This window comes from Chiloscyllium plagiosum, unplaced genomic scaffold (assembly GCF_037043375.1).
Source record: "Chiloscyllium plagiosum isolate Xiang-an unplaced genomic scaffold, Cpla_swu_hap1 HiC_scaffold_50, whole genome shotgun sequence".
Classification (NCBI taxonomy): domain Eukaryota; kingdom Metazoa; phylum Chordata; class Chondrichthyes; order Orectolobiformes; family Hemiscylliidae; genus Chiloscyllium; species Chiloscyllium plagiosum.
Genome location: NW_028270188.1, coordinates 49000624 through 49022201, shown reverse-complemented (window position 1 = coordinate 49022201; position 21578 = coordinate 49000624). Strand labels below are relative to the sequence as shown.

Below are 21578 nucleotides of genomic sequence, written 5' to 3'. Positions count from 1 at the left end.
AGTGTCTCACGGCCTCCTGCACACACGCTGGGTTCATGTCGCAGACAAGCCCCTGGGTTTAGTGGTTAGCCCTGCTGCCTCCCAGGGACCTGGGTTCAATTCCAACCTCAGGCAATACATTCTCCCTGTGTCTGCGTGGGTTTTCCCCAGAGATGTGCACGTTAGGGTGGATTGGCCACAGGAAATGCAGGGTTACATGAATAGGGTCAGGAAGTGGGTCTGGGTGGGATGCTCTTCGGAGGGTCACTGTGAACTCGATGGGCCGAATGGTCTGCTTCTACACTTTTGGGATTCTCTGAGTCGAAGAACCAAAATTTGTACTTTACTGTTACAGATTTTTGAGACATTTATTGTTTTTAAAAGGACAGAGACAGCACAGGGTTAGATACAGAGTAAAGATCCCTCTACACTGTCCCCCCCCATCAAACACTCCCCGGGACAGGGACAGCACGGGATTAGATACAGAGTAAAGCTCCCTCTACACTGTCCCCCATCAAACACTCCCAGGGACAGGGACAGCACGGGATTAGATACAGAGTAAAGCTCCCTCTACACTGTCCCCCCATCAAACCCTCCCAGGACAGGGACAGCACGGGGTTAGATACAGAGTAAAGCTCACTATACACTGTCCCCATCAAACCCTCCCAGGGACAGCACGGGTTTAGATACAGAGTAAAGATCCCTCTACACTGTCCCCACCTATCAAACCCTCCTGGGGGTTTCCACTCCCCCAGAGTGTCCGTAGTGAGAGCTGAAAATGGAGCTGTCCCTCCTGAGAGCACAGCTAACCGGCAGGTATGAATGCCCCACCCCTTCCCGCCCCACCCCACCCCCTGGGTGAATCTATTTCTCTCTCTTGTAGATTTTCTGTGCAAACTGCAGGAAGACGTCCTGGGGCAGTGTGATGGAGTGTTGGGTGATGAGCTCCCTCAGCCGCTGGTAGCTCTGTTCCTCGTACTGCGTGTAGGCCCCTCGGAGATTCAGCTCATTGTACAAGGCCTTCACCCGGGCTGTCTTCCCTGGGTCACTCTGCCCATAGTTCACCTGCAAACAGTCAGCAATCACAGGGGGCTCTCCCTCTCACCGACATGGGGAGGGGGGAGGAGAAAGAGAGAGAGATGGGGAGGAAAGAGAGGGGGGGGGGGGGGAGGGGTGAGAGGAGGAGAAAGAGAGAGAGACAGACAGACAGACAGACATGGGGCGGGGTGGGGAGGAGTGAGGGGGGGGGGAGAGAGAGAGAGACAGACACGGGGAGGGGTGAGGGGGGAGGAGACACACATGGGGAAGGTTGGGGGTGAAGAGAGAGAGATACACAGGGGTGGGGGGGGAGGAGATACACATGGGGAGGGGTGAGGGGGGAGGAGAGAGACATGGGTGAGGGGGGGGGGGGAGGAGAGAGAGAGAGAGGTGGGGGGGGGGGTTTTGACGCTCACCTCCAGGATGTGGCGTTGCTCAGTGCTGACCCGCTGCAGGGCCTGCACCACTAACCAGCTGCATTTATTATCCTCGATGTCAGTCCCAATCTTCCCAGTGACCCCAGGGTCTCCGTAACAATCCAGGTAATCGTCCTGGGACAGCAGGGCATCGGGAAAAGGCCAGGATAGGTTAATCTCTGCTCATATCAGCACCCCCAAACCCCAGTCACCCTCCCCCTCAAACTCAGCGACGCGACATCCCAACCCGAGCTGCCTCGCCGCCCCCAAAGGGGCTGGCTCCAGGGGCTCACTCAGTCAGACCCACATAGCGGGGAAGGTGCAGTACAGCAATCACCCCTTCGGAGGGCTATCACGGCCTCCCTGTGTTAACGGATCACACTAAAAGACTGGCATTGAAAGCCTCATCGATCGTTCTGCTCCATGCCCCCCCCCCCCCCCAGGGTGTGTGCATGCGCAGAACCCGCCTCTGTTGGGCAGCGCCAGGCTGGAAGGGTTAACGGGGAATTCCGGAATGATCCGAGACCCTGGCAGACCTACCTGGATCTGGAAGAACTCTCCCATCTCCAACAGGATGGACTTGGCACACGTGTGTTGCTCATCACCGTCAATCCCAGCCTGCAACGGCACGGGGCAGGTGGTGAGATCAGGAGCCCTCCCTGCCGTAGGTACACAGATCTTCCCCACCCCCCCCCCCACCACCTCCACCCTCGCAGAGCCCTGAACTGCAGCCCTCAGCGACCCTCCCCAGGATAAAGCCCCTCCCAGCCCAGCCATGGATCTGTTGTGGATGGTCCTCAATGCTGCTGCTGAGCGTCGGGAATGGGGGGGGGAGGGAAAAAGAGGAGTGGGGGGAGAAGAGAGGAGGGGAATGTTTGTGGATGTGAAGCCAGGGGTGGGGGGGGGGGTTGCTGCTGCTGTGTCCCTGGACGGTGTTGAGCCTCCTGAGTGTATTTGGAGCTGTCCCCCACCCTCAGCCTCCAGACTTGTGCCTCGTCGATGGTGGGACAGGCTTCGTGGGAGGGGAGTCACTCGCTGCAGGATTCCCAGTCCCTCTGACCGGTTCTTGGAGGGGAGACAGGGTAACAGACGCGTGGCAATGGCACTCTCTCTGGGGAGGGAGGCTCCTTACCATGTACATGGCTGCAGCCACAGGCAGGTAGAAGCTGTAGTAAGCCGTCTTGTACTTGACTATCGCCTTGTACCTGAAAGAGACAACGAGACCAGTCAGCACCCTCTCACACGCTGGGCCGCACATCACGGGATGGGCTGGATATCACACAGCTCCAGGGGAGGGCGGGGGCAAGATAATCCGTACGTACAACGGAGGAGGGGGAACCACATGTCAACCCGCAAGGTTTAGACACACCATGGATCAGAGGGGGAACAGGGTAATGGATCAGAGCGATGGGGGAATGAGGAACGGGGTGATGGATCAGAGTGGGGGGAAGGAAAAGGGGAACAGGGTGATGGATCAGAGCGGGGGGAGGATGGGGAACGGGGCGATAGATCAGAGCGAAGGGGGATGGGGAACGGGGTGATAGATCAGAGCGAGGTGGGGGGGAAGGGACCAGGGCGATGGATCAGAGCGAGGGGGGGGATGGGGCAATGGATCAGAGCGGGGGGGATGGGGAACGGGGCGATGGATCAGAGCGAGGCGGCAGATGGGGAACGGGGCGATGGATAGAGCGAGGTGGGGAACGGGGGCAATGGATCACAGCAAAGGGGCAATGGATCAGAGCGAAGGGGGGGACAGGGAACGGGGCGATGGATCAGAGCGAGGGGGCGAAGGGGAACGGGGCGATAGATCAGAGCGAGGGGGGGAAGGGGAACGGGCCAATGGATCAGAGCGAGGTGGGGAATGGGGTGATGGATCAGAGTGAGGGGGGGCGGGATCGGGGTGAACGGGCTGAATGGCCACTCGATCCCGGTTACCTCTGCTCAGTGAACCGATCCAGATCCACTTTCCCGGGAGGCGCAGTCATCAGATCCAAAGCCTGGCCCAACTCCGTCTGGTAGGAAGTCTGGGATTAGGAAAAGGGAACATCAGGGCAGGGTCACCCTTGCACCCGCGCCCTCCCGGACACCGCACTCCATCCCCTGCCCCATCCCGAAACAACCCCAAACAACTAAACCCCCCCGGCCCCCTCCCACTGAAATCCCAATCCCAACTCCAATCCCTGTGCTGGTTGACCACGGCAAACCCATCCTCTCCCCGCCCGTTCCCCCAAACCCACACCATCTCCCAGACTCCTCCACTCTCCGCCCGATCAGCGCCCCCCCACACCACCACCTTTTCGATCCCCCTTCCACAGAGAGCGGTCCCTACCCTCAGGAAGTTCAGGGTGGGTTTGGAGACAGACTAACCTGTAGGAAAAGTTCCAGCAGGTTGAGGTAATAGGGCTGGCCTTTGGTGTACTTGCGCAGCAGCTGGTACACAGCAGCCTCCAGGAGGAAGGAGTCATTAATCGCATCCAGCCCGATCCCATCCTGAGACAGGACAGAGGATTAAACAGGGCACCCGAAACATCAATCCCCACTCAGGCACAGACCCCCCGTCCCATCACTGTGTGGGGGAATCACAGACACAGACCCCCGTCCCGTAATCGTGTGGGGGAATCACAGACACAGACCCCCGTCCCGTAATCGTGTGGGGGAATCACAGACACAGACCCCCGTCCCATCACCGTGTGGGGGAATCACAGACACAGACCCCCGTCCCCTCACCGTGTGGGGGAATCACAGACACAGACCCCCGTCCCCTCACCGTGTGGGGGAATCACAGACACAGACCCCCGTCCCCTCACCGTGTGGGGGAATCACAGACACAGACCGCCGTCCCTCACCGTGTGGGGAATCACAGACACAGACCCCCGTCCCCTCACCGTGTGGGGGAATCACAGACACAGACCCCCGTCCCGTCACCGTGTGGGGGAATCACAGACACAGACCCCCGTCCCGTCACCGTGTGGGGGAATCACAGACACAGACCCCCGTCCCATCACCGTGTGGGGGGAATCACAGACACAGACCCCCGTCCCCTCACCGTGTGGGGGAATCACAGACACAGACCCCCGTCCTGTCACCGTGTGGGGGAATCACAGACACAGACCCCCGTCCCCTCACCGTGTGGGGGAATCACAGACACAGACCCCCGTCCCCTCACCGTGTGGGGGAATCACAGACACAGACCCCCGTCCTGTCACCGTGTGGGGGAATCACAGACACAGACCCCCGTCCCGTCACCGTGTGGGGGAATCACTGACACAGACCACCGTCCTGTCACCGTGTGGGGGAATCACAGACACAGACCCCCGTCCCGTCACCGTGTGGGGGAATCACAGACACAGACCCCCGTCCCCTCACCGTGTGGGGGAATCACAGACACAGACCCCCCCGTCCTGTCACCGTGTGGGGGAATCACAGACACAGACCCCCGTCCCATCACCGTGTGGGGGAATCACAGACACAGACCCCCGTCCCCTCACCGTGTGGGGGAATCACAGACACAGACCCCCGTCCCCTCACCGTGTGGGGGAATCACAGACACAGACCCCCCCCGTCCCCTCACCGTGTGGGGGAATCACAGACACAGACCCCCGTCCCCTCACCGTGTGGGGGAATCACAGACACAGACCCCCGTACCATCACCGTGTGGGGGAATCACAGACACAGACCCCCGTCCTGTCACCGTGTGGGGGAATCACAGACACAGACCCCCGTCCTGTCACCGTGTGGGGGAATCACAGACACAGACCCCCGTCCCGTCACCGTGTGGGGGAATCACAGACACAGACCCCCGTCCCGTCACCGTGTGGGGGAATCACAGACACAGACCCCCGTCCCGTCACCGTGTGGGGGAATCACAGACACAGACCCCCGTCCTGTCACCGTGTGGGGGAATCACAGACCCCCCGTCCTGTCACCGTGTGGGGGAATCACAGACACAGACCCCCGTCCCCTCACCGTGTGGGGGAATCACAGACACAGACCCCCGTCCCCTCACCGTGTGGGGGAATCACAGGCACAGACCCCCGTCCCGTCACCGTGTGGGGGAATCACAGACACAGACCCCCGTCCTGTCACCGTGTGGGGGAATCACAGACCCCCGTCCTGTCACCGTGTGGGGGAATCACAGACACAGACCCCCGTCCCGTCACCGTGTGGGGGAATCACAGACACAGACCCCCGTCCCGTCACCGTGTGGGGGAATCACAGACACAGACCCCCGTCCCGTCACCGTGTGGGGGAATCACAGACACAGACCCCTGTCCCCTCACCGTGTGGGGGAATCACAGACACAGACCCCCGTCCCATCACCGTGTGGGGGAATCACAGACACAGACCCCCGTCCCGTCACCGTGTGGGGGAATCACAGACACAGACCCCCGTCCCGTCACCGTGTGGGGGAATCACAGACACAGACCCCCGTCCCGTCACCGTGTGGGGGAATCACAGACACAGACCCCCGTCCCGTCACCGTGTGGGGGAATCACAGACACAGACCCCCGTCCTGTCACCGTGTGGGGGAATCACAGACACAGACCCCCGTCCTGTCACCGTGTGGGGGAATCACAGACACAGACCCCCGTCCCGTCACCGTGTGGGGGAATCACAGACACAGACCCCCGTCCCCTCACCGTGTGGGGGAATCACAGACACAGACCCCCGTCCCGTCACCGTGTGGGGGAATCACAGACACAGACCCCCGTCCCGTCACCGTGTGGGTGAATCACTGACACAGACCCCCCCCGTCCTGTCACCGTGTGGGGGAATCACAGACACAGACCCCCCCCCCGTCCCTTCACCGTGTGGGGGAATCACAGACACAGACCCCCGTCCTGTCACCGTGTGGGGGAATCACAGACACAGACCCCCGTCCTGTCACCGTGTGGGGGGAATCACAGACCCCCGTCCTGTCACCGTGTGGGGGAATCACAGACACAGACCCCCCCCGTCCTGTCACCGTGTGGGGGAATCACAGACACAGACCCCCCCCCCGTCCCTTCACCGTGTGGGGGAATCACTGACACAGACCCCCGTCCCATCACCGTGTGGGTGAATCACTGACACAGACCCCCCCCGTCCTGTCACCGTGTGGGTGAATCACAGACACAGACCCCCCCCCCGTCCCTTCACCGGGTGGGGGAATCACAGACCCCCGTCCCCTCACCGTGTGGGGGAATCACAGACACAGACCCCCGTCCTGTCACCGTGTGGGGGAATCACAGACCCCCGTCCCCTCACCGTGTGGGGGAATCACAGACACAGACCCCCCCGTCCTGTCACCGTGTGGGGGAATCACAGACACAGACCCCCGTCCCGTCACCGTGTGGGGGAATCACAGACACAGACCCCCCCGTCCTGTCACCGTGTGGGGGAATCACAGACACAGACCCCCGTCCTGTCACCGTGTGGGGGAATCACAGACACAGACCCCCGTCCCGTCACCGTGTGGGGGAATCACAGACACAGACCCCCGTCCCGTCACCGTGTGGGGGAATCACAGACACAGACCCCCGTCCTGTCACCGTGTGGGGGAATCACAGACACAGACCCCCGTCCCGTCACCGTGTGGGGGGGGAATCACAGACACAGACCCCCCGTCCCATCACCGTGTGGGGGAATCACAGACACAGACCCCCGTCCCGTCACCGTGTGGGGGAATCACAGACACAGACCCCCGTCCCATCACCGTGTGGGGGAGTCACAGACACAGACCCCCGTCCCATCACCATGTGGGTGAATCACAGACACAGACCCCCGTCCCATCACCGTGTGGGGGAATCACAGACCGCCGTCCTGTCACCGTGTGGGGGAATCACAGACACAGACCCCCCGTCCTGTCACCGTGTGAGGGAATCACAGACACAGACCCCCCGTCCTGTCACCGTGTGGGGGAATCACAGACACAGACCCCCCGTCCTGTCACCGTGTGGGGGAATCACAGACACAGACCCCCGTCCTGTCCTGCTGATATTAGGGCCTGTAGGAACGATGTTTTGATCCAGTGACTGTGAACTGTGGACGGTCAGTGACACAATCCCTACCTTTCGATACCAACAGACCCGGCCTCTCCTGGTGATGGACTGATCCATGATGTCATCTGCCACCAGGAAAAATGCTTGGAGCTGGACACAAACAGGGAGAGAGTCGGATATCAGCATCAGGGGAGTGGTAATCTGCACCGTGAGTCCCAGTATCACCATCGTGGGGTTAGAGCTGTCGGGGTGCAGATACACCCATCAGGACAGCAGTAGCCAGCTTCCACACTGATAGAAAAACCAAGTGCGGCCGAATCTCCGCGGGGCTCTGCACTGAGGAACACCGAGAACTCACCACACCGACTTCTTCAGTTCCCCAGGGAATGATACCCAGGCTCGAAGAGGCTAGTTTGTCCACATTTATTTTGTGAAGCAACATTGAGACAGAGATACAAAGTGGTCCGTTCAAAGCCTGTGGGGCCCTGTTTTTTTAAGTGAACAATAGAAGCAGCCTGGCTGGGTGGGGTGAAGCTCCCACAGATGCAGGAGCTTGAGTTGGAAGTTGCCGCAGTTCCTGGGCTCTGAGAGCTGGCTTTGGAAGCTCAAATTCCTGTCTCTCTGCTCTCGCGAAAAGCTCACCTACTCTGGAGTTGCAGGAAAGAGACTCTGTTTGATTGAATTTGCCTTTGTCAGGGGCATGTTTCGGAGGATGTCACTATATTGGAACAGTTCGTTCAAAATGGTACAGTATCGATTATTTTATTAAGCATTTTAATAGACTTATAGTAGTGCCAATTTCATTTTGTAAGTTTGTTGGTATTTTAACTGCGGTGCAAAAATAAAGTATGTATTGCACAAAGTCAAGCACAATTTGACCAATTGACGTGTAGCTGGAACACGACACCGTACACTGACCCTTCCAAATACGCAACGGCGGTCCGATATTTCAAAGGGAGGGCGAGGGGTTACGGGGGAACAAGTTACGGAAGGAGGGAGAGGTTACCGGGGCAATGGTGGTGGTGGGTCACTCACCAGCTCCACGCACCAGCCGACGATGAGCACCCTGTGGATATTCTCCTGGGTCTGCAGCATGGGGCCAGCAAGCGCCCGAAATGAGGCCAGCACCGAGAGACCCCGGTTCCTCTTCCCACCCGGAACATTGTACTCCATCACCTGGAGGGGGGGGAGGGAGGAGGACAAAGTCACAGCAGGTTGGCGCACTCCATCCCCCTGGGTCCCCCGTTCCCCATTCACCCTCTCCCCCATCCCCCCAGGGTCCCTTGTTCCCCATTCACCCTCTCCCCCATCCCCCAGGGTCCTCCTGGGTCCCCATTCACCCTCTCCCCCATCCCCCCGGGGTCCCCCGTTCCCCATTCACCCTCTCCCCCATCCCCCGGGGTCCTCCTGGGTCCCCATTCACCCTCTCCCCCGTCCCCCCGGGGTCCCCCGTTCCCCATTCACCCTCTCCCCCATCCCCCGGGGTCCTCCTGGGTCCCCATTCACCCTCTCCCCCGTCCCCCCGGGGTCCCCCGTTCCCCATTAACCCTCTCCCCCATCCCCCGGGGTCCCCCGTTCCCCATTAAACCTCTCCCCCAGCCCCCCCTTACCCGCCAGGGTCCCCCAATCCCCATTAAAACTCTCCCCCATCCCCACCACCCACAACCCCCAGGGTCCCCCGTTGCCCATTAACCCTGTCCCCCATCCCCCCCCTCAGTCCCCAGTGTTCCCCATTCCCCATTAACTGTCTATCCCATCCCCTGGGGTCACCGTTAACCCTCTCCCCCATCCTCCCGGGTCCCCGGTTCTCCATTAACCCTCTCCCCCATCCCCCGGGGAGCCCCATTCCCCATTCACCCTCTCCCCATCCCCCCAGGGTCCCCTGTTCCCCATTCACCCTCTCCCCCATCCCCCCAGGGTCCCTCGTCCCCCATTAACCCTCTCCCCCATCCCCCGGGGAGCCCCATTCCCCATTAACCCTCTCCCCCATCCTCCAGGGTCCCCTGTTCCCCATTAACCCTCTCCCCCATCCCCCAGGGTCCCCTGTTCCCCATTCACCCTCTCCCCCATCCCTCCAGGGTCCCCTGTTCCCCATTCACCCTCTCCCCCATCCCCCCAGGGTCCCTCGTCCCCCATTAACCCTCTCCCCCACCCCCCCGGGTCCCTCGTCCCCCATTAACCCTCTCCCCCACCCCCACATCCCCCTGACCTCTCGGAGGCGGTGGATGGCGTCTGCGGTCTGTGGGTGCTCCACTCCATCGTGTGTGAGCGCCTGCAGAATCTGAGGGAAGATCTGCTCAAACAGCTCACCGTCCGACTGCAGCCTGTCACCACTCATTTCCCACCGCCTGCCTGGGGGGGGGGGGGGGTGAGAGCGCACAAGAGAGAGACAGAAAGAGACGGGGTGTGGGGGGGAAAGAGAGAGATGAGGGGGTGGGGTGGGAGAGAGAGAGACGGGGGGAGGGGAGAGAGAGAGTGTGAATGTCAGAGGCTGAGAGCTGTGTCCGTCCCCATGAGGACCCCACCCACACAGCCCCCAGCCCCGGGTCTCCCTCCTGCCCCCCCCCCAGACACAGCGCGCCCTCACACACACCACCGGGAACCGTTCGGGTCTTCTCCAACCCAGCTGTCTGGAAAAGGCCCCCTGGCATTTGGATAGCACCTGCTTCACAACCCTCCAAAGCAAAGGGGTGTTTGGTGGCCAAGTGAATGCACAGCAAGATCCCACAGCCACCTGTGCAATCAAACCTGCGTACTGAAGGTGGAGAGACATTTAAGGGGGAGGGGAAAGGGGGGAGGGGAAAGGGGGGAGGGGAAAGGGGGGAGGGGAAAGGGGGGAGGGGGGGGAGAGACGGGGAGGGGGGGGGAGAGAGAGACGGGGAGGGGGGGGAGAGACGGGGAGGGGGGGGGAGAGACGGGGAGGGGGGGGAGAGACGGGGAGGGGGGGGAGAGACGGGGAGGGGGTGGGAGAGAGGGGAGAGAGACGGGGAGGGGGGGGGAGAGACGGGGGGGGGGGGGGAGAGACGGGGGGGGGGGGGGGGGGGGGGGAGAGAAACGGGGGAGAGGGGGGAGGGGGGGGGGAGAGACGGGGAGGGGGGGGGAGAGACGGGGAGGGGGGGGGAGAGACGGGGAGGGGGGGGGGAGAGACGGGGAGGGGGGCGGAGAGACGGGGAGGGGGGGGGGAGAGACGGGGGGGGGAGAGAGACGGGGGGGGAGAGAGACGGGGGGGGAGAGAGACGGGGGGGGAGAGAGACGGGGGGGGGGGAGAGACGGGGGGGGGGGAGAGAGATAGGGGGGGGGAGAGAGACGGGGGGGGGGGGAGAGACGGGGGGGGGGAAGAGACGGGGGGGGGGAAGAGACGGGGGGGGGGGGGGAAGAGACGGGGGGGGGGGAGAGACGGGGGGGGGGGGGAGAGACGGGGGGGGGGGGGAGAGACGGGGGGGGGGGAGAGACGGGGGGGGGGGAGACGGGGGGGGGCGGGAAGAGACGGGGTGGGGGGAGAGACGGGGGGGGCAGAGACGGGGGGGGGGGGAGACGGGGGGGGGAGAGACGGGGGGGGGGGGGAGAGACGGGGGGGGGGGAGAGACGGGGGGGGGGAGAGACGGGGGGGGGGAGAGACGGGGGGAGGGGGTCTCCTTACCGTCTCTGTCCCGGGTCAGCTCCCTCAGCACGGGCCTGGCCGCTCGGTACAGACAGGGGGCTAGCAGCGTGGCAGCACAGCACAGGAGTGGCCGGTACATGACATCGCGTGGAGGGGAGGAGGAGGACCACCACTACAACAACAACAACAACAAGCTGCATTCACATAGCGCCTCAATTAATGGTGGGGGGGCGCGCAGCAGTCTGGGATTTAGTTTTCAGAGACTTGTGTTTCTGTAGCACCCTTCTCCTTCTCCCAACCAGAGCCCCCTCAGTCCATCCAATGCAGTACTTCGGGACACACAGTAGGCCGACACGGGCACAGGGGGAGGGAGGGGGAGGAGGGGGGAGGGAGGGGAGGAGGAGGGAGGAAGTGAGGGAGGAAGTGAGGGAGGAAGTGAGGGAGGAAGTGAGGGAGGAAGGGGAGAGGAAGGGAGGAAGGGGAGAGGAAGGGAGGAAGGGAGAGGAAGGGAGGGAGGGGAGAGGGAAGGGAGGAAGGGGAGAGGAAGGGAGGGAGGGGAGAGGAAGGGAGGGAGGGGAGAGGAAGGGAGGGAGGGGAGAGAAGGGAGGGAGGGGAGAGGAAGGGAGGGAGGGGGGAGGAAGGGAGGGAGGGGAGAGGAAGGGAGGGAGGGGAGAGGAAGGGAGGAAGGGGAGAGGAAGGGAGGGAGGGGGGAGGAAGGGAGGGAGGGGGGAGGAAGGGAGGGAGGGGGGAGGAAGGGAGGGAGGGGGGAGGAAGGGAGGGAGGGGGGAGGAAGGGAGGGAGGGGGAGGGGGGGAGGAAGGGAGGGAGGGGGGAGGAAGGGAGGGAGGGGGGAGGAAGGGGAGAGGGGGGAGGAAGGGAGAGGGGGGAGGAAGGGGGGAGGGAGGGGGGAGGAAGGGGGGAGGGAGGGGGGAGGAAGGGAGGGAGGGGGGAGGGAGGGAGGGAGGGGGGAGGGAGGGAGGGAGGGGCAAGGGAGGGAGGGAGGGGGAGGGAGGGAGGGAGGGGGGAGGGAGGAGGGAGGGGGGAGGAAGGGAGGGAGGGGGGAGGAAGGGAGGGAGGGGGGAGGAAGGGAGGGAGGGGGGAGGGAGGGGGGAGGGGGAGGGAGGAAGGGAGGGGGGAGGGAGGAAGGGAGGGGGAAGGGAGGGAGGGAGGGAGGAAGGGAGGGGGGAGGAAGGGAGGGGGAGGAAGGGAGGGGGGAGGAAGGGAGGGGGGGAGGAAGGGAGGGGGAGTGGAAGGGGAGGGGGGGTGAAGGGAGGGGGGGTGAAGGGAGGGGGGTGAAGGGAGGGGGGTGAAGGGAGGGGGGGTGGAGGGAGGGGGGGTGGAGGGAGGGGGGTGAAGGGAGGAGGGGGGTGAAGGGAGGGGGGGGTGAAGGGAGGGGGGGTGAAGGGAGGGGGGGTGAAGGGAGGGGGGGTGAAGGGAGGGGGGGTGAAGGGAGGGGGGGTGAAGGGAGGGGGGTGAAGGGAGGGGGGGTGGAGGGAGGGGGGGTGGAGGGAGGGGGGGTGAAGGGAGGGGGGGTGGAGGGAGGGGGGGTGGAGGGAGGGGGGTGGAGGGAGGGGGGGTGGAGGGAGGGGGGGTGGAGGGAGGGGGGGTGGAGGGAGGGAGGGAGGGAGGAAGGGAGGAGGAGGGAGGAAGGGAGGAGGAGAGGGAGGAAGGGAGGGAGGGGAGAGGAGGGGGGGGATGACGGGGGGATGACGGGGGGGGATGAAGGGGGGGGGAGATGAAGGGGGGGGAGATGAATGGGGGGGGGAGATGAAGGGGGGGAGATGAAGGGGGGGGGAGATGAAAGGGGGGGGGAGATGAAGGGGGGGGGATGAAGGGGGGGGATGAAGGGGGGGGTGAAGGGGGGGTGAAGGGGGGGGTGAAGGGGGGGGGTGAGGGGGGGGGTGAAGGGGGGGGGGTGAAGGGGGGGGTGAAGGGGGGGGGGTGAAGGGGGGGGTGAAGGGGGGGGGGTGAAGGGGGGGGTGAAGGGGGGGGGGGTGAAGTGGGGGGGGAGAGAGGAAAAGGGGGGGGGAGAGAGGATAAGGGGGGGGAGAGAGGATAAGGGGGGGGAGAGAGGATAAGGGGGGGGAGAGAGGATAGGGGGGGGAGAGAGGATAAGGGGGGGGAGAGAGGATAAGGGGGGGGAGAGGATAAGGGGGGGGAGAGGATAAGGGGGGGAGAGGATAAGGGGGGGAGGGTAAGGGGGGGAGAGGATGAAGGGGGGGAGAGGATAAGGGGGGGGAGGGTAAGGGGGGGAGAGGATGAAGGGAGGGGGAGGAGAGGAGAAAAGGAGGGGGGAGAGGGTAAGAGGGGGAGAGGATGAAGGGGGGGGAGAGGATGAAGGGAGGGGGGAGAGGATGAAGGGGGGAGAGGATAAGGGGGGAGGGTAAGGGGGGGAGGGAAGGGGGGGAGGGTAAGGGGGGGAGAGGATAAGGGGGGGAGGGTAAGAGGGGGAGAGGATGAAGGGGGGGGGAGAGGATGAAGGGAGGGGGGAGAGGATGAAGGGAGGGGGGAGAGGATGAAGGGAGGGGGGAGAGGATGGAAGGGAGGGGGGAGAGGATGAAGGGAGGGGGGAGAGGATGAAGGGAGGGGGGAGAGGATGAAGGGAGAGAAGGGGGGAGAGGATGAAGGAGGGGGGAGAGGATGAAGGGAGGGGGGAGAGGATGAAGGGAGGGGGGAGAGGATGAAGGAGGGGGGAGAGGATGAAGGGAGGGGGGAGAGGATGAAGGGAGGGGGGAGGATGAAGGGAGGGGGAGAGAGGATGAAGGGAGGGGGAGAGGATGAAGGGAGGGGGAGAGGATGAAGGGAGGGGGGAGAGGATGAAGGGAGGGGAGAGGAGTGAAGGGAGGGGGGAGGAGGATGAAGGGAGGGGGGAGAGGATGAAGGGAGGGGGAGAGAGGATGAAGGGAGGGGGGAGAGGATGAAGGGAGCGGGGGAGAGGATGAAGGGAGCGGGGAGAGGATGAAGGGAGGGGGAGAGGATGAAGGGAGGGGGGAGAGGAGGGAGAGGATGAAGGGAGGGGGGAGAGGATGAAGGGAGGGGGGAGAGATGAAGGGAGGGGGGAGAGGATGAAGGGAGGGGGGAGAGGATGAAGGGAGGGGGGAGAGGATGAAGGGAGGGGGGGAGAGGATGAAGGGAGGGGGGAGAGGATGAAGGGAGGGGGGAGAGGATGAAGGGAGGGGGGAGAGGATGAAGGGAGGGGGGAGAGGATGAAGGGAGGGGGGAGAGGATGAAGGGAGGGGGGAGAGGATGAAGGGGGGGGGAGAGGATGAAGGGGGGGGGAGAGGATGAAGGGGGGGGGAGAGGATGAAGGGGGGGGGGGAGAGGATGAAGGGAGCGGGGAGAGGATGAAGGGAGGGGGGAGAGGATGAAGGGGGGGGGAGAGGATGAAGGGAGGGGGAGAGGATGAAGGGAGGGGGGGAGAGGATGAAGGGAGCGGGGAGAGGATGAAGGGAGCGGGGAGAGGATGAAGGGAGGGGGGAGAGGATGAAGGAGGGGGGAGAGGATGAAGGAGGGGGGAGAGGATGAAGGGAGGGGGGAGAGGATGAAGGGAGGGGGGAGAGGATGAAGGGAGGGGGGAGAGGATGAAGGGAGGGGGGGAGAGGATGAAGGGAGGGGGGAGAGGATGAAGGGGAGCGGGGAGAGGATGAAGGGAGGGGGAGAGGATGAAGGAGGGGGGGAGAGGATGAAGGGAGGGGGGAGAGGATGAAGGGAGGGGATGAAGGAGGGGGGGAGGTTGAGAGCAGGAGACTCCATTGAACCACCCGGCACCCCCCCCCCCCGCCAATGCTGCCTAGAGTCCCTTCAGTCATCCTCGTCTGTACCCCCTGCACACAACCTCCAAAACAACTAATCACTGCCTATTCGACTATGGGAGCATCACGCAGCATCTTCTCCACTCTCTCTGCCTTCCTGACATACAGTTTGCAGATAGCACCCCCCCCCCACACGAAAACCAGCCTCTCCTACACATTCACCCCCCCCCCCACTGCTGGGAATGAGGCATTCCTGTCCTGGTTGGGAAGGGAGGGGAGTGGGTTCGGATTCTGTTCTCCTGACTGGGTCTGCTCTGGGCCATTCCATTCTGAGTGGAGCTAACGTGAACGGTGTGATAGGGTCTGGGGAGGTGGGCTACCCTGGGCTGACCGGTGTGATAGGGTCTGGGGAGGTGGGCTACCCTGGGCTGACCGGTGTGATAGGGTCTGGGGAGGTGGGCTACCCTGGGCTGACCGGTGTGATAGGGTCTGGGGAGGTGGGCTACCCTGGGCTGACCGGTGTGATAGGGTCTGGGGAGGTGGGCTACCCTGGGCTGACCGGTGTGATAGGGTCTGGGGAGGTGGGCTACCCTGGGCTGACCGGTCCCACACAGCCCTGTGGGTTCCCCCTGACCCACTCACTCAGCGTCACGCACAGCGCCAACACCCCTCATCGCGCTGCCCTACCCAGACCCCGTCCACCCCCTGACCCCAGACCCCGTCCACCCGCCCCGACCCGTCCACCCCCCGACCCCCCAGACCCCGTCCATCCCCCCCCCCGACCCCAGACCCCGTCCACCCCCTGAACCCAGACCCCGTCCACCCCCCCGACCCCAGACCCCGTCCACCCCCTGACCCCAGACCCCGTCCACCCGCCCCGACCCCACAGACCCCGTCCACCCCCTGACCCCAGACCCCGTCTACCCCCTGACCCCATCCACCCCCTGACCCCAGACCCCGTCCACCCCCCGACCCCAGACCCCGTCCACCCCCCGACCCCAGACCTCGTCCACCCCCCCGACCCCAGACCTCGTCCACCCCCCCGACCCCAGACCCCGTCCACCCCCCCGACCCCAGACCCCGTCCACCCCCCCCGACCCCAGACCCCGTCCACCCTCCCCCGACCCCAGACCCCGTCCACCCTCCCCCGACCACAGACCCCGTCCACCCTCCCCCGACCGCGTCCACCGCCCCCGACCCCAGACCCCGTCCACCCCCCGACCCCAGACCCCGTCCACCCCCTGAACCCAGACCCCGTCCACCCCCTGAACCCAGACCCCGTCCACCCCCCGACCCCAGACCCCGTCCACCCCCTGAACCCAGACCCCGTCCACCCTCCCCCGACCCCAGACCCCGTCCACCCTCCCCCGACCACAGACCCCGTCCACCCTCCCCCGACCGCGTCCACCGCCCCCGACCACAGACCCCGTCCACCCTCCCCCGACCGCGTCCACCGCCCCCGACCCCAGACCCCGTCCACCCCCCGACCCCAGACCCCGTCCACCCCCTGAACCCAGACCCCGTCCACCCCCTGAACCCAGACCCCGTCCACCCCCCGACCCCAGACCCCGTCCACCCCCTGAACCCAGACCCCGTCCACCCCCTGACCCCAGACCCCGTCCACCCCCCCGACCCCAGACCCCGTCCACCCCCCGACCCCAGACCCCGTCCACCCCCCGACCCCAGACCCCGTCCACCCCCCGAACCCAGACCCCGTCCACCCCCTGAACCCAGACCCCGTCCACCCCCTGACCCCAGACCCCGTCCACCCCCCCCGACCCCAGACCCCGTCCACCCCCCCCGACCCCAGACCCCGTCCACCCCCCCCCGACCCCAGACCCCGTCCACCGCCCCCGACCCCAGACCCCGTCCACCGCCCCCGACCCCAGACCCCGTCCACCCCCCCCGACCCCAGACCCCGTCCACCCCCCCCCCGACCCCAGACCCCGTCCACCGCCCCCGGCCCCAGACCCCGTCCACCCCCCCCGACCCCAGACCCCGTCCACCCCCCCGACCCCAGACCCCGTCCTCCCCTCCTCCCCCTGACCCCGTCCTCCCCTCCTTCCCCTGACCCCGTCCTCCCCCTGACCCCGTCCTCCCCCTGACCCCGTCCTCTCCTCCTCCCCCTGACCCCGTCCTCTCCTCCTCCCCCTGACCCCGTCCTCCCCCTGACCCCGTCCTCCCCCGACCCCGTCCTCCCCCTGACCCCGTCCTCCCCCTGACCCCGTCCTCCCGTCCTCCCCCTGACCCCGTCCTCCCCCTGACCCCGTCCTCCCGTCCTCCCCCTGACCCCGTCCTCCCCCTGACCCCGTCCTCCCGTCCTCCCCCTGACCCCGTCCTCCCGTCCTCCCCCTGACCCCGTCCTCCCCCTGACCCCGTCCTCCCCCTGACCCCGTCCTCCCGTCCTCCCCCTGACCCCGTCCTCCCCCTGACCCCGTCCTCCCGTCCTCCCCCTGACCCCGTCCTCCCCCTGACCCCGTCCTCCCGTCCCCCACCTGACCCCGTCCTCCCCCTGACCCCGTCCTCCCGTCCCCCACCTGACCCCGTCCTCCCCCTGACCCCGTCCTCCCGTCCCCCACCTGACCCCGTCCTCCCCCTGACCCCGTCCTCCCGTCCCCCACCTGACCCTGTCCTCCCCCTGACCCCGTCCTCCCGTCCTCCCCCTGACCCCATCCACCCCCTGACCCCGTCCTCCCGTCCTCCCCCTGACCCCGTCCTCCCCCTGACCCCGTCCTCCCGTCCCCCCCCCCTGAACCCGTCCTCCCCCTGACCCCGTCCACCCGTCCTCCCCCTGACCCCGTCCTCCCCCCCTCCCCCTGACCCCGTTCTCCCCCCCTCCCCCCGACCCCATCCACCCCCCGTCCTCCCCCCGACCCCCCTCCCCCTGAACCCGTCCTCCCCCCTTCCCCCTGACCCCGTCCTCCCCCCCTCCCCCTGACCCCTGACCCCGTCCTCCCCCCCTCCCCCTGACCCCGTCCTCCCCTCCTCCCCCTGACCCCCGTCCTCCCGTCCACCCCCTGACCCCGTCCTCCCGTCCCCCCCCGAACCCGTCCTCCCGTCCCCCCCCGAACCCGTCCTCCCCTCCTCCCCCTGACCCCCTCCCCCCCCTGACCCCGTCCTCCCCCCCTCCCCCTGAACCCGTCCTCCCCCCTCCCCCCGACCCCGTCCTCCCCCCCTCCCCCCGACCCCGTCCTCCCCCCGACCCCGTCCTCCCCTCCTCCCCCTGAACCCGTCCTCCCCCCCTCCCCCCGACCCCGTCCTCCCCTCCTCCCCCTGAACCCGTCCTCCCCTCCTCCCCCCGACCCCGTCCTCCCCCCGACCCCGTCCTCCCCCCCCTCCCCCCCGACCCCGTCCTCCCCCCGACCCCGTCCTCCCCCCCCTCCCCCCCGACCCCGTCCTCCCCCCGACCCCGTCCTCCCCCCGACCCCGTCCTCCCCTCCTCCCCCTGAACCCGTCATCCCCCCCTCCCCCCGACCCCGTCCTCCCCTCCTCCCCCTGACCCCGTCCTCCCGTCCTCCCCCTGACCCCGTCCTCCCCCTGACCCCGTCCTCCCGTTCCCCCCCCTGAACCCGTCCTCCCCCTGACCCCGTCCACCCGTCCTCCCCCTGACCCCGTCCTCCCCCCCCTCCCCCCGACCCCGTCCTCCCCCCCTCCCCCCGACCCCGTCCTCCCCCCCTCCCCCCGACCCCATCCACCCCCCGTCCTCCCCCCGACCCCCCTCCCCCTGAACCCGTCCTCCCCCCTTCCCCCTGACCCCGTCCTCCCCCCCTCCCCCTGACCCCGTCCTCCCCTCCTCCCCCTGACCCCGTCCTCCCCTCCTCCCCCTGACCCCGTCCTCCCCTCCTCCCCCTGACCCCGTCCTCCCGTCCACCCCCGAACCCGTCCTCCCATCCCCCCCCGAACCCGTCCTCCCCTCCTCCCCCTGACCCCGTCCTCCCCCCCTCCCCCTGAACCCGTCCTCCCCTCTCCCCCCGACCCCGTCCTCCCCCCCTCCCCCCGACCCCGTCCTCCCCCCCTCCCCCCGACACCGTCCTCCCCCCGACCCCGTCCTCCCCTCCTCCCCCTGAACCCGTCCTCCCCCCCTCCCCCCGACCCCGTCCTCCCCTCCTCCCCCTGAACCCGTCCTCCCCCCCTCCCCCCGACCCCGTCCTCCCCCCGACCCCGTCCTCCCCCCCCTCCCCCCCGACCCCGTCCTCCCCCCCTCCCCCCCGAACCCCGTCCTCCCCCCCTCCCCCCCGACCCCGTCCTCCCCCCCTACCCCGTCCTCCCCCCCTCCCGACCCCGTCCTCCCCCCCTCCCCCCGACCCCGTCCTCCCCCCCTCCCCCCCGACCCCGTCCTCCCCCCCGACCCCGTCCTACCCCTCCCCCCGACCCCGTCCTCCCCCCCTCCCCCCGACCCCGTCCTCCCCCCCTCCCCCCGACCCCGTCCTCCCCCCGACCCCCCCCCCTCCCCCCGACCCCGTCCTCCCCCTCCCCCCCCCCCCGACCCCGTCCTCCCCCTCCCCCCGACCCCGTCCTCCCCCCGACCCCGTCCTCCCCCTCCCCCCGACCCCGTCCTCCCCCCGACCCCGTCCTCCCCCCGACCCCGTCCTCCCCCTCCCCCTGACCCCGTCCTCCCCCTGACCCCGTCCTCCCCCTGACCCCGTCCTCCCCTCCTCCCCCGACCCCGTCCTCCCCTCCTCCCCCTGACCCCGTCCTCCCCCCTCCCCCTGACCCCGTCCTCCCCCCTCCCCCTGACCCCGTCCTCCCCCCTCCCCCTGACCCCGTCCTCCCCCCTCCCCCTGACCCCGTCCTCCCCCTGACCCCTGACCCCGTCCTCCCCCTGACCCCGTCCTCCCCCTGACCCCGTCCTCCCCCCTCCCCCTGACCCCGTCCTCCCCCTGACCCCGTCCTCCCCCTGACCCCGTCCTCCCCCTGACCCCGTCCTCCCCCCTCCCCCTGACCCCGTCCTCCCCCTGAACCCGTCCTCCCCCCCTCCCCCTGACCCCGTCCTCCCCCTGACCCCGTCCTCCCCTCCTCCCCCGACCCCGTCCTCCCCCTGACCCCGTCCTCCCCCCTCCCCCTGACCCCGTCCTCCCCCCTCCCCCCTCCCCCGACCCCGTCCTCCCCCCTCCCCCTGACCCCGTCCTCCCCCTGACCCCGTCCTCCCCCCTCCCCCTGACCCCGTCCTCCCCCCTCCCCCTGACCCCGTCCTCCCCCTGACCCCCTCCCCCGACCCCGTCCTCCCCCCTCCCCCTGACCCCGTCCTCCCCCTGACCCCGTCCTCCCCCCTCCCCCTGACCCCGTCCTCCCCCCTCCCCCTGACCCCGTCCTCCCCCTGACCCCGTCCTCCCCCCTCCCCCTGACCCCGTCCTCCCCCTGACCCCGTCCTCCCCCCTCCCCCTGACCCCGTCCTCCCCCTGACCCCGTCCTCCCCCCTCCCCCTGACCCCGTCCTCCCCATGACCCCGTCCTCCCCTCCTCCCCCTGACCCCGTCCTCCCCCCCCTCCAGCCCCTTACCGTGACCACTCAGACCCCGCTCCAGCCCCTGACCCACTGTCCACTCAGAGACTGAACTGAATTGTCCTGCAGCGGTGGTGCCTACTGCGCATGTCCGCCAGCCCCCGCCCGCAGCGCACTCTGGGAGCTGTAGTACGGAACCTGAGACGGGCGCAGGCGCGGTACGAGCGTAAGGACTACATTGCCCAGAATGCAGTCGGGGCGGGGCGGGCTCAGGTTCGTCCGGCGGTATCGCCCGAGGCCGGGCTTAGACCAATCAGGAGGCGGGGGCGGTACTCCCGGTGACGTCCGGCATGGGGCGGCTGGGAGGGAAACGCAGCATGACCAATGGGAGGGAGGGATGGGCCGGGACTCAACCAATCAGCGCGTTCAGGACTGGAGCCCCGCCCCCTCACCTCAGCTTTCACCCCATCCCCTCTCCGAGCTTTCTCCCAACCCATCCCCCTCCCCCCTCACACCATCCCCCCACCCGCCTCACACCAACCCCCACCCCCCCCACCCCAACCCCCTACCCCCCTCACACAAACCCCTCACACCATCCCCCCACCCCCTCACACCATCCCCCCACCCCCCTCACACAAACCCCCACACCATCCCCCCACCCCCCTCACACAAACCCCCACACCATCCCCCCACCCTCCTCACACAAACCCCCACCCCTCACACCATCCCCCCACCCCCCTCATACAAACCCCCACCCCCTCACACCATCCCCCCACCCCCCTCACACCCACCCCTACCTCCTCACACCATCCCCCCACCCCCTCACAACCCCCACCCTCCTCACACAAACCCCCACCCCCTCACACCATCCCCCCACCCCCCTCACACCCACCCCTACCCCCTCACACCATCCCCCCACCCCCCTCACAAACCCCACCCCCTCACACCAACTCCCCACCCCCCTCACAACCCCCACCCCCTCACACCATCCCCCCACCCCACTCACACCCACCCCTACCCCCTCACACCATCCCCCCACCCCCCTCACAACCCCCACCCCCTCACACCATCCCCCCACCCCCCTCACAACCCCCACCCCCTCACACCAACTCCCCACCCCCCTCACAACCCCCACCCCCTCACACCATCCCCCCACCCCCCTCACACCCTCCCCTACCCCCTCACACCATCCCCCCACCCCCCTCACACCCTCCCCTACCCCCTCACAACCCCCACCCCCTCACAACCCCCACCCCCTCACACCAACCCCCCACCCCCCTCACAACATCCCCCACCCCCTCACACAAACCCCCCACCCCCCTCACACCATCCCCTACCCCCTCACACCATCCCCCACCCCCCTCACAACC

At 67.1% G+C, this 21578-nt stretch overlaps 1 protein-coding gene across 3 annotated transcripts; it reads right to left on the bottom strand.

Moving 5' to 3' along the window:
• Nucleotides 1-305: 305 nt before the first annotated feature.
• fdps (farnesyl diphosphate synthase (farnesyl pyrophosphate synthetase, dimethylallyltranstransferase, geranyltranstransferase)) lies at nucleotides 306-20381 on the bottom strand. 3 transcript variants are annotated; one of them, XM_087984960.1, is made up of 11 exons: nucleotides 20266-20368; nucleotides 11055-11187; nucleotides 9624-9766; nucleotides 8450-8590; nucleotides 7484-7564; nucleotides 3801-3923; nucleotides 3369-3457; nucleotides 2566-2638; nucleotides 1974-2051; nucleotides 1434-1568; nucleotides 306-1044 (listed from the first exon to the last, which is right to left on the bottom strand). In XM_087984960.1, exons 2-11 carry the CDS (start codon nucleotides 11152-11154, stop codon nucleotides 844-846), a joined length of 1164 nt encoding a protein of 387 aa, XP_087841086.1. In that variant the 5' UTR covers nucleotides 11155-11187; nucleotides 20266-20368; the 3' UTR covers nucleotides 306-843. The 3 variants fall into 3 exon arrangements, with proteins under 3 accessions (XP_087841086.1, XP_087841087.1, XP_087841088.1); XM_087984961.1 differs by lacking the exon at nucleotides 11055-11187 and having other exon boundaries at nucleotides 20266-20381; XM_087984962.1 differs by lacking the exon at nucleotides 20266-20368 and having other exon boundaries at nucleotides 9624-9762; nucleotides 11055-11173.
• Between the last annotated feature and the right edge of the window lie 1197 nt (nucleotides 20382-21578).